At 48.7% G+C, this 12,382-nt stretch overlaps 1 protein-coding gene across 31 annotated transcripts in view; it reads left to right on the top strand.

Annotated features, from left to right (window-relative positions):
- The window catches only part of SPRING1 (SREBF pathway regulator in golgi 1), a 337,705-nt gene that overhangs the window by 47,014 nt on the left and 278,309 nt on the right, over window positions 1-12,382 (top strand). Inside the window, exon 6 of one of the 31 annotated variants that reach the window (XM_067700729.1) lies at window positions 9,811-9,926. The exons of 29 other annotated variants lie outside the window; for them this stretch is intronic. Coding sequence is in view for 1 of the 2 variants with exons in the window: in XM_067700731.1 (XP_067556832.1) it covers window positions 9,811-9,900 (90 nt within the window). In the remaining variant the exon portion in view is untranslated. Of the gene's footprint in view, window positions 1-9,810; window positions 9,927-12,382 lie in introns of those variants that run through there. One more of the 31 variants, XM_067700731.1, reaches the window with a different exon arrangement.

Below are 12,382 nucleotides of genomic sequence, written 5' to 3'. Positions count from 1 at the left end.
GTCCATCCTGTTTGCTACCACTTGGGGGTTGTGTGTGTGTGTGTGTGGGGTGTGGTTATGTTTTCCTTTTGGCTGCCAGTCAGGCCTCCCCTTTATCCTCTTCACCCTCCAACCCCATCCATGTAACCCCACCAGTGAAGGTGAACTGGACAGTCCCCTCCACCTCTGCTGAGTGGAAATGAATGAGGGCAGCCAGGTGGCAAGAACCAAGTGCCACATCTGGCAACAGCCTCATCTGCTTTCTCTCAGCGGTCTCCTGTTGTCCTCCAACCGGCTCCACACATTTCCCATCAGCAAAGAGCACGAGTGGCCATGCAGACTGTCCCGGGGGTCCAGGCACCACTCTCCAGTCCTCTTGCCAAGTCTCACCACTTTCCCCCAGAGCACCTTGCCCAGTGATTCAAGCTGGCTTGGCCAGTTCCCCGAGTTCATAATATATTTGTGTTGTTCCCTCTCCTCTTCTCTGAACTCTGAGGTCAGTGCCCCTTCCTATTGCTTTTTTGCTTGCTCCGGTGTTTCACTCCGGACTGTCACTTAGCACGCTTCCTGCCCGAATAGGCCAAGACCTGCTAATGAAAGTCCCCCTTCACTCCGGGGGGCCCTTAAGCATTAATGGCCTCTGGAAGCAGATATTGTCTGACTTCCGGGAGTCTAAAGTGCTTGACCTGCACATAATTACAAAATGACCTACCAGACAAGGAAATGTTTGTTTACACTCCATCTCTGTCATCCCTCCCCACAGGCACAACCCCCGCAAGGGGAGAAGTTTGGCAAGGTCCATTCCCCCAAGTCCATTGTGAGCCTTTCCTCTTGGTTTCCGTCCTGTCCCCTCCCCTCGGACCCGCCAGCAAGGCGGGCAGTTAAAAGCAGATCGAGTGAGTGTTCTTGCTTAAAAAGTAGTCTTGAGTTGTGCAGGTGGATTGCCTTCCCTCGCACCTGCAGCGTGTATCTCTTGAACTTATAAGATGAGCCAGGTGCCATGTCAGACACGAGCTGTCGGAGCATGTCTCATGTGGTTCCTGCCCTCGTCAAGCCTGCAGTTTAGGGGACAGATGCAAGATGAGAACTGCAGTAAGAGCTCTGATGGAAGAGTTCAGGGCACCTTGCAAGCATTTAATGGGGAGACCTGACCTAGTGGTACTGGGAGATTGAGGAGGTCAGAAAAGGCCCACACTGCATTATTCAGGCCTTGGTGGACCCCGTTCTCATTTAAAAAATTACATTTTACAATGGAGTTAGTATAAACCCAGGCTAGATTCATCAATATATAGTTGTTATTATAATCAGTTTGTTCTTCTGATTTTAAAAGAAATTAAGCATTTTTCTCACGGCCCCTAACGGTATTGTGGGTCCTCAGCTGTGTTTGATGGAGAAATTAGCCCAGGAAAAGCTGCCCTGAGGAAGAGACAACTGAATTGAGACCCGAGGAATAAACAGGAGTTAATTCAGTGAACCAGGCAATGGAGACAGCATATGCAAAGGCCCTGTGGCTGAGGAACTAACCCTTGGAGAGTGTCAGTGACGTGTAGTGCAGAGAACAAGGGGACACAGGGATAAAGTGAAGCTAGAGAGAAGGCAGGACCATGTGGGCCATGAATGTCATTGTGATCTTTACCCCAGGAGAGTGGGAAATCATCGATAAGTTTCAAGCAGGGGGGACCTTTCCTGGTGGTCCAGTGGTTAAGACTCCGAACTCCCAATGCAGGGGGCCCGGGTTCGATCCCTGGCATGCCACAACTGAAAAAAGATCTCACATGCTGCAACTAAAGATCCCGTATACCACAACAAAGATCTTGCATGCCTCAAGGAAGATCCCACATGCTGCAACTAAGACCCGGTGCAGCCAAATAAATAAATAAATATTAAAAAAGAAGTTTCAAGCAGGGGGGTTTGAATGACTTCTGAAGATATCAATAGGGAAAGCTGACTAGAAAACCATAATGCTCCCCACCCCCAAATTCTCCCTATTAAATCTAATCAACAGAATGAGAACTGGTCTGGAATTGGTCAGGCATCAGTGATACTCATATTAAGAAGAAATTGAGACATGGCTGCTGGTCTGTGGTTAGTGGAGAAGAAAAGACAATATTTGCCCCCAAATTTTGTTAGGCTCCCCCATCCTGGATCGGGTCCTCAGGAAACAGATTCTGAGGCAGAGATTGCGTGTAGATTTATGGGGGTGTGCTCTGGGGAAAAGCATCTAAGGAAGTGAGGGCAGGACCGAGCAGATGTGTCAGGCATTCCCATGGGGCTCCCTGGAGAAACATCACCAGTGGAGGCCAGGGAGCAGGGCCTTTGCAACTGCCAGATGAGGGCTGCCGCAGGGGCGGCGGAGAATCTCGGGCGAGCAGCTCTGAGGGCAGTTCCCGTGGAGGGTCTCAATGTCCAGCAGCCAACACCACTGGCCCCTGGGGAATGCACTTTTTCTGTAAAGGGCCTGATAGTAAATGTTTTCAGCTTTTTGGGCCATACAATCTCTCTTGCAACTACTCAGCTCTGCGGTTAAGGCACAAAAGCAGCCGTAGACGCTACGTCATGAGTTGGCATGGCTGTTGGCCAATAAAACTTTTTATGGACAGAAATTTTAAATTTCATATGATTTTAATGTCTCACAAAATATTCTTCTTTTGCTTTTTTCCCCAATCACTTAAAAAGTGTAAAAACCATTCTTAGCTTGCAGGCCTTGGACCATGTTTGGCCTGCGGGCTGTAGTTTGACAACCCCTGGCCTAGAAGGATTTAGGAGATACAGGAGTTGGAATCTTTGATGTTTGAGTTGTCAGCTGTAGGCTGGTTGACAGGGGACTTTTCCCTTCTACCTTCAGCTTTCTTGTCAGTAAAATAGGAGTAACTCTGAAACCCAAGCTCCCGAGATTGTGGTCGAGTGGGGCTGGGGGCGGGGGCAGACTCTGTTAAAGCAGTCGTGAATCACATTCAGAATATTGAGTACCGTGGGTGCATTTTGCCATCAGTACCGCCCCTCAGGCCCGAGCCATGCACGAGTCTAAAGAAGGTGAGTGTGTCTGATAAGGAAGCTGGTGACATCCTAAAAGTGTACAAGAGGGAAACAGAGCCATGGCTGGTTGAGGATTTGGGGGCGTTTTCCCCAGCATGAAAGGCACTTGGGGCCCAAACCCAAACCCGACGATTTCCTTTCCTGTTTCTCTTTCTGGGGGGATCAGCAATCCACTCTCCCCACCCCCCTCCCTCCCCTGCCTTCACTTCTCACCCTTTCACACTCCTGTGCGTTAGCAGCCCTTGTGAGTGTCCTAACATAGGCTGCAGTCCGTGGGACTGGGTTTCCAAAGCTGCCTCCAGGAGGCCTCTGCTTACGGATGAAAGGACACAGTCTCTCCGGCAGCCTCCTCTCCCCAGCCCCACACAAGCGAGCGCAGATAACCAGTACACAGCCCAGAAGGCTCCGAGGGAGCATTTGGTCTGGGTTAGTGACCCTAAGACCCACAGATTGCAAGAAGAAACTAATAGAACATCAACCTTGAATTTCACCCTTGTCTCGACCTCTTTCCTCTACAGGTGCGTGTGCCCCTCAACCTGAACTTGTAGTTCACATCATTGTCGGCTGCTGTTTGATTTAGGGGTCAGGAAGTGATTGGGAGGGAGCAGAAGGCCATTTTAGGGAGCCATAGCTCCCAAAACGTGTTGCAGAAGTCATCGGCCCTTCTGAGTGTCTGCAGTCACACCTGACCCTGGGGCCGGTTCTCTGCTTCCGGCACACCGCGACTTGGCCACTGCTACTGCGCCTTGTCATTTGTTGTCCCATTTAGCTTGTTCACTTGCACCCCTCTTGTTCTTGTTCTGTTCGATTTCCTTCCTCTCTTCCTCTGGAATTATTCTGGTTCTTGGGGAAGGAAAAAGGTACAGCGTTTCCATCTGTCACCCAGTGGTTGTCTGGGTCCTCAAAGGCAGCACATCTGTGACAACTGGCGCTGAAGGAGCTGGCCAGTCTTTCTGTTCCCTTTCTGCGTTCTGTATGCCTGGGTCCGAGTGCCGTTTTCATTTCTGTCCCTTTAGTCCTGGGATGTGTTTTCTTCTGACAAAGTCTATTAGCCTTGTTGAGAATAGTTAATGGATAGTTACTAGTGGATCAATTAGATATAAACTCCTGCAGGCTCAGGATCATGTCTTGTGTTTATTTTCCTGTATCTCTGCAGTGCCTGGAATAAAATAGCCTTCTAGGGTCACCTATTGGTTGGCGGGACAATTCTGGTATTCCACAGGTGGACTCTTTCCTGGATCCCACCCTCCCTCTGCCACCTCTGTTTCTTGGGCTTTTATAATAATTTCTTATTTCACCTCCCTGCCCTGCCCCATTCTCTGGATGGTTCAAATATTTGAGCCTATAACTTCCACTTTTTGGCCTAAGTCTGTTTGGTGGGGCAGCAGGGAGCCCTGATATTCAGATTTTCCTGGACTGTGTGAGGGTGAAGGGGGCCCATTTCTCATCCATCTTCAAATCTTCATTGTCTATCACAAAGCCCAGCTCTTGTGCACATTTAACAGTGTGTGCTGAGTGAGTGAGTGAATGAATGAATGAATGAAAAGGAGGAACCTCTTTAACTCTGCATGCCTCTGCCTGCCTCCAGCTCGCTCTAATCCCAGCCAGGATGAATTCTTCTGACTCCAAGCAAAATCTTCTGATTCAGAGTCTACCAGCATATATTGCAAAATCCGCCTCAAAGGAGGGATCCAGAAGGGGCCCAGCATCAAATGAGTTTGAGCACTGCTGCCTCTTTCCATATTTCAAGACTGACCCTGCACTTTGCCATTTAAAGCCTCAGAGACATCCCACATTTAGACACCTCCTTAGCTCCGTTTAATCCCAAATTTCCCAAACTCATTTGACCCTGGATCTCTTGTTCTCAGAGAATCTCCCACAACTAGTCTTCCATAACTTAAGAGGTTAATTTGTACACCTGGTATTCTTATTTATAGAATACAATAATACAATGCCTGATGCCTCAATAGAATTATCTTCACTGGCAGCCCCTGTTTAGGTCATTTCTAAGAGTAAATGGTCAGTCCACAGAAACACGCATTAGCAATGCAGACATGCACAGAAGTGAACGTATTGAAATGACACAGATGTACGTAGTGATGCATTCTCATGGATCCCCATGACGCAACATTCACTGGTATATCCGTTCCCATGCCCGTTTATTCATTCAACAGACACTTAATGAAAGCCCATTTTGGGACAGGCACTACTTCTGGCCGCTGGGGATGTAATAGCGAGCAAAGCAGACATAGTCCCTGAGCAGCGGATGTGGATATAAAGAAAGAAACTGATGAAACTGTGCCTCCCAACAGGTATTGGGAGAAGCAGGCCTTCCCCTCCAGAGTCCTTATCCTTCAATTAAAGGAGACTGTTGGAATCTTTAAAGATCCCTTCCTGCTCACAAATAGATTGTTCTATGGAATACGATGATTTCTGTGAAGGCAAGAGTGTGCCTCAGATGCTCATTTTAAATAAACAATGTGTTCTGGATTTAATTTGTATAAATAAAAATTTGTTAAAAGTATAATCCCGGGGTCTTCCCTGGTGGCGCAGTGGTTGGGAGTCCGCCTGCCGATGCAGGGGACACGGGTTCGTGCCCCGGTCCAGGAGGATCCCACATGCTGCGGAGCGGCTGGGCCCGTGAGCCATGGCCGCTGGGCCTGCACGTCTGGAGCCTGTGCTTCGCAGCGGGAGAGGCCACAACAGTGAGAGGCCCGCGTACCGCAAAAAAAAAAAAAAAAAAGTATCCCATTATCTAATAAATGTACATTTTCTTTCTGAGATGTTTAAACCTCATTTCTAATTGAGCTAATGATCACAGTGATACGGGAACAGTTCAGTATTGAAGTCTACCCTCCTCCACCATAGGTAATTGCTAATTTTTTTTTATTGTGGTAAAACAAAAACACATAACATTAAATTTACCATCTTAACCACTTTTAAATGTACGTAGTGTTAACTATATTTACATTGTGTGCAACGAATCTCTAGAATTTTTGACCCTGCCAAACGGAAACTCTGTACTCACTAAACACTTATTCCTCTTGCCCCCTTCCCCCCAGCCCTTGATAACCACCTTTCTCCTTTCTCTTTCTTTGATTTTGACTGTTTTAGATAGGTGCTTCATATGAGTGAAGTCATACATTATTTGCCCTTTTGTGTCTGGCTTATTTCACTAAGCATAATGTCATCCAGGCTCATCCATGTCGAAGCATGTGACAGGATTTCCCTTTTTAAGGCTGCATAATATTCCATTGTATGGATATAGCACATTTCCTTTATCCATTCATGTGTCGATGTATACTTGGGTTGTTGCTTCCACCTCTTGGCTATGACGAATAATGGTGCAATGAATGTGGATGTGCAAATATCTCTTCAAGATCCTGCTTTGAATTCTTTTGGATATATGCCCAGAAGTGGGATTGCCAGATCATATGGTAGTTCTATTTTTAAATTTTTGAGGAACTTCCATACCGTTTGCCGTAATGGCTGCACCATTTTACGTTCCCACCAACAGCACACAAGGAGTCCAGCTCCTCCGTCCTCACCAGCACTTGTTACCTTCTGTTCTTTTGATAGTAGCATCCTGACAGGTGTGAGGTGATATTTCATTGTGGTTTTTATTTGCATTTCTCGTGATGTTGAGCATCTTTTCATATGCTTGTTGCCCATTTGTATATCTTCTTTGAGGAATTGTCTATTCAAGTCCTTTGCCCATTTTTTAATTAGGTCATGTGTCTTTTTGTTGTTGAGTTGTAGAAGTTCCTTACATACACTGGATATTAAACCCTTATCAGATATATGGTTTGTAAATATTTTCTCTCATTCTGTAGATTTCCTTTTCACTCTGTTGATTGTTTCCCTTGACGCACAGAAGTTTTTACGTTTGATATAGTCTAATTTGTCTATATTTGCATTTGTCGTCTATGCTTTTGGTGTCATATCCATGAAATCATCGCCAACCGCAGTGTCCTGGAGCTCTTCCCCTATGTTTTCTTCTAGAAGTTCTGTAGTTTAAGGTCTTACATTTAGGTCTTTAATCCATTTTGAGTTAGTTTTTGTGTCTGCTGTAAGCTAAGGGTACAGCTTCGTTCTTTTGCGTGTGAATATGCCGTTTTCCCAACACCATTTGTTGAAGAGACTGTCCTTTTGCCCACTGTGTCAGTAACTGCTGATTTTTAAATCAGACCTTAAATGGACCAGGATAGCAGTGGTAGTGGTAGAGGATGGTCTATTAGCATTACCTGGGCCCTAGGGACATCTTTCAACTAACTCCCCTCCCCTGGGAGTGGGAAGCATGGGGACTGGCCAGGTGAATGTTGAAGAAGCTCCAGGTGATCCAGTACACGTGCCCCTCTTCTTCTGGTTAAGAGCCTAGAACCAACAGAGGAAAGAAATCATTACATTGGCTAGAAGGGTCTCTGTGCAGGGTAGAGACACTTTGCCCCATAGGAGTGTGCTTCGCAAATGTGGACTTTGTTCCTGCTGGGTTTTCTCAAAGCAGGGTGCACCTGTGAGCTCTCTAGAGGATCGTGGATCTGGCTGCCCAGGTACTGAGGGAGAAGTGCTGGCTGCCCTGTACCTGGACAGTCCGGGAAGCATCCCGAGCATCTGCAGTCTGCACATGCATTTGAAAGGTCTCCTTGGGAGAAAGGGAAGGAGGAGCAGCTGGAGGGAAGAGGGGAAGAGGGACAGACAGTTCGTCTGCATGGAAGGCAGCGAGCACAGGTGTTTGCAGCAGCAGATGGCAGCCTGCAGCAGAGCCCTCCTTGGACCCCCTGTCCCCGCAAGGGGAAATGAGAGGGAGGGGAGGCCAGCCAGGCTCCTCTGGAGCTGCAGCCTGGAGCGGCAACGCCCACCTCAGTGGATATAGCATGCACATCTGCTCCTCCCCTCCGAGTATCGATCCAAGGCCAGGAGTACACAGGCGTCTCAGAGAGCCAGGTCTTAGCTGCAGGCCTACTAGTGCTTCTAAACGATTGTAGCCCAGAAGCTGTGCTGCTGCATTTCTGAACACCTCCACTTTGGCTGCTTAAGTGCATGAGGGAGCGGCCCAGGGCATCCAGCTTTTCCTGCTGGAGAAGGCCATTCACAGGCTGCTCAGCCCTTCAGAACCCTGTAACTTTAGATCAGGCGGAGGAAGAAAGAAGTCCAGAAACAAAGCCTGAGCAGCCTGGGTGCAGCAGAGCTTATATCCGTTGCTCTCAGTGAAGGCATTATTCTCTGGCAGGCAACCCAGTGGTGGGTGGGAGGTGGAATGGGCAGGAGATGAGTGGGGGCAGCAGGGAAAAGCAGGCACCACCACTCTGTGTTCACAGCAAAGCATAGCTTCCCCATCAGCATCTCTACTGTACTTCAGAATCCTCCTCAACACAGCTCTTCAGGAAGCTACCACTGGCCAGTTGGCATTGGCCCTGGAGAGGGAGAGGGAGACCTGTCTTGTAGGGTACTGATCCTGGTTCTGCCTCAGTGGCCTCTTTGCCTCTGGAGGAGTCCCTACACCCTGGAGACCTTAATTGTCCCAGCTGGAAGAAACAGGAAAGTTACTCCACCCCAAGTATTTGTTCTCTTTGCACGGCAGCTGGAACAGAAGCCCAGAAATCCCTGCTCCCGAGTTCTATGTGGTGTGGAACCTGGGAAGTGTGGGAAATCATCTACACCAAATTGAAAGGGAAGGGATGAGGCAGGGGTATGTGTGTCCAACATTATGAGCGACCAGGGAGATGATAAAAGCCCCACTCAGCGCGCCTGCACGGGCCAGCCTGATCTGAACACTCTGCACGTGTGAGTTCATTCAATGCCCCCAATCACCGTGGAACTAACCCCCGAAACCTTTCCTATTCCACACATGAGGAAACGGACTCTCAGCCAGGATTAACCCATCCACACAGCTGCTGCTACTACTACTACTACTGGGCCAGCATCAGATTTCAGGGAAGCTGGGTGTAAAGTCCATGTTTTTAACCACTGTTCTATGCTACAGAACAAACGAACAAAAACAAACCAAAGACCAAAAGCCGTTTTTCACCCACCAGACTGACGACAAATAATAGGTTTGATACAATCAGTCGCGATGAGGCAGTGGTGAAGGGCCTGCACCTAATTACATCCAGGAAGGCCTGGAGGGCTAGGATTGGGGCTTGAGGTTGGTGGGCACTTTCATCTTATCTGTGTTTATTTTGCAATGCAGAATATAGTTGCACATGGCTTGGGTTCATAACTCATTAGAGAGAGAGAGAGAGAGAGAGAGAAGTGAAGATGGTCAGGAGACGAGAGCCAAAGATAGATGGAGGGTTTTCAGAATCTAGAACTGCCTTTGAATGTGACCTCTTGGCTGCAGAAACTCTGATGGCTTTGAGCCTAGGGGGAGCTCGTGCTTTTCTCAGCACACCTTTATTTACTGAGGACCCCTATATTCCAGGCTCTGGGTTGGGCTCTCAGCTCTTTCCACGCAAACCCAGGGTGTGTCCTGGTGGTACTGTCTCACGTCTGTCCCCAGTCTGGGTGCCTCTGTGGCGATGAGGTCATGGCCATATACAGGGAGGAACCGGTTTACCCCTCAGCTTCGATTTGTGATGGGCTGTTCCCCCAGAGCAGCTGCTGCAGCAACATTTACTTTGTACAGCGGCCAAGAGAGAGTGAGAGTGAGAGAGAGAGAGAGAGAGAGCGAGAGCAGGCGAGCCAGCAAGAGTAAGTGCGCATGAGCCTACCCCATCCCAAAATGTTTCTGACAAAATCTGGCACTCCTGGTTCTAATCAAAATACTGAACTTTGGAACAAATTAACATTCCACAGCCCTTGCAGGGAAGGAGAACTCAGCCGAGACAACTTCAGTTCACAACCACAACAAAAATAGCTTCTCCCGGGGAAGACACAGTCTGCTAACGAGGTCACTTTTGTTTTGCTTCCCCTGCCATCTGGCTGAGTGGCACCAGCGGCTGGATTTGGTACCGGCTTCTTCTGCCGAGAGTGGATGGGAGCCGGGTGGCACTGCAGAAGGCTTCTCAGCCTCCTGGCAAAGGGTGCCGGCACAAAGTTACCTTCCGACACCCCCCAGCAGGCACGCGGGCAGATGGAGCCCCGGTTTCACCCAGCCCGACTCTGCTCTGAGCTCTGAGTGTGCAGAAGGTGTGACACCAGCAGACAGCAACAAGCAGGTGGGAATCAGGGGAGAGCGAAAAACACGACAGGATGGGAAAGCTATCTTCGTCTTGAAAAACATTCCAGGACTCAACGTAATGCTCGTTCTGGCAAGTCGGGAGTCTGAGTTCCAGAAGGCGAACAAAGAAGCATGATTTTGGGTTTGGGTTTGGGTTTTTTTCTTTTTCTCTTCCCTTCTGCTTGCAAGATTCAGCTCCTTTCAGTCATTATCAGGGACCTTCAGTAACCTCCCTTGGACTGTTTCCTCGTCTGTAGGATGGGAATCACCTGCACGGTGTGGGTGAAGAAAGCGGATATCAATTGCCTAAGGGTGCCTGGCTGGGGTTTTCAGAGAACACACATGCACTCTGACCTGGTAGCCCAGGAGGGCTTCCATGTAGAAAGACTCCTTGACAGCCCTCTGCAGAACTTATACCATGACAACGGTCTGCCTAGAGTTACTTCATTTTGAAGGTGTGGAGCTGGGATTTGAACACAATCATTTTGCTTACAAAGATGCTGCTGCTTCTTCTGTATCAATGATTTTCAATCTTTTAAAAAAGGATCAAAAGCCGTGAATGTCCACAAGGGGTACATGACCTACTAAAACCATGCCCCTCCCATGAGGAGTCTAGGGATCTTGGTTAATATCATAGTAGACCTGCTGGGAAAACAGACAAACAAACAAATAAACAAAGCTTTAGTAAAATGGAGAAGGAATCTTTAAAATGACCTAAAGCCTCCCTACCCTTAAATGAAGGAAAATAATTTCATTAGAGCATCTCCTTTAGGATTCTGCCCCACCCCTGCAAAGACACGTAAGGAAACTTTGATTTCAGGTGAGTTGAATCTGGTCTCCAAGGGCTCGGAGGTGGAGTGAGGCTGGTGAAGGTTATGGGACTCTGAGGTTGTGTCACTGCTGTCCCTGGGGAGTGGGGTGAGCAAGGGCGCCCAGGGTCCCACAGATGCAGGTGGTTCCTGAGTCAGAACTGAGCTATGACAGCTGGCATAGGATTTAAAAGGTTGGGAAGAGTCCTGGGGCCATTTGCAAGTGTTAATTGGTATTAAGGACTGAGCCCTTCTCTGCTGCTGGTACCCAAGGTGCTTGCTTCCCCAAATAGCATGGGGAGGACTTGGCACTGCCCCCCAGCAGGGAATATGGTGGAGGGCAGGCCTCTGAGTGTTGATTATATACCAGGCAGTGTGCTCAGCTCTGGTGTACAGCAAAGAAGAGAGATAAAGCTCTTGCCCTCAGAGGACTTTCAGACTTGTAGGGAGCTAGACATTTAACTCAAAGAAATAGCACTTTACATGCCTTGGAGGCAATGAGAATTGTCTGAATCAAAGAATGCATGTGGGAGGAGCTGATGGAGACCGGTGCCCATGGCTAAAGCCTAGACAAGGGCCCTCCTGGACCCCGCCATTGGGAAAGGACTCGCTGCCTTCAGAGGAAAGGAAGGGGACTCGTGCACTTGGGGATCATTAGCCGGGGAGAGTGAGCAACACGGAATGAGAGGAGAGGTTGAGGAGGCCAGATCTGGAGAACAGAATTTCTGAAGGGGAATCCATGGGTCACCCACATCAGGATTTCCTCAGGGACTTGCTCCAGTTGAGATGCTTGGGCCCATCTCAGACTTCTGGAATCAGCATCTCTGGACAAGGAATCTGGAATCTGCTTTATAAGCAAGTGCACTGGGACATTGTTCTATGCACAGGGGTTCATGGTCCACAGGAAGGCTTTCTGGATTTTATCCCAAATGAAAAGGGAGGCCACTAAAGGGTTAGGAAAAGAAAAATGATGCAGTTCATCTTAAAGATGTTGTTCTGCCTCTTGGGTAGGTATTGAGTGCAGTGGGATTGCGGGGGTGGGGGGAGGTGGACAGAACACCTGGGCAGCCGAGGCAGAAGTCCACACTGCTTCCTCGTACTTTGCTTCCCTGCCAGCAGCACTGGGTAGACTAACTCCTTACCTTATTAACCGGTGCTGTGGCACCTCCTGGATTCTCCCTGGTCGTCTAGGCCCTCATGTGGTGGCCTCCTGGGGTCCAGAATTGGTGGATTGACGCTGAGCCTTGGATTGTCCACATCTTGGGCCTCAGAGCGTCCCTTTCTCCTTTAACATCTCACACAGTCTCTCGCTGTCAACACAGCAGTTGGTTATCCAAGGTGTAGGGCAAACTACCCTCTCACCTGTCCAGGATGGCTTAGGTAACATCAGGCTTGAGAA

Source organism: Pseudorca crassidens, chromosome 12, assembly GCF_039906515.1.
Source record: "Pseudorca crassidens isolate mPseCra1 chromosome 12, mPseCra1.hap1, whole genome shotgun sequence".
Lineage (NCBI taxonomy): Eukaryota > Metazoa > Chordata > Mammalia > Artiodactyla > Delphinidae > Pseudorca > Pseudorca crassidens.
This window is presented reverse-complemented; position numbering and strand designations above follow the sequence as displayed.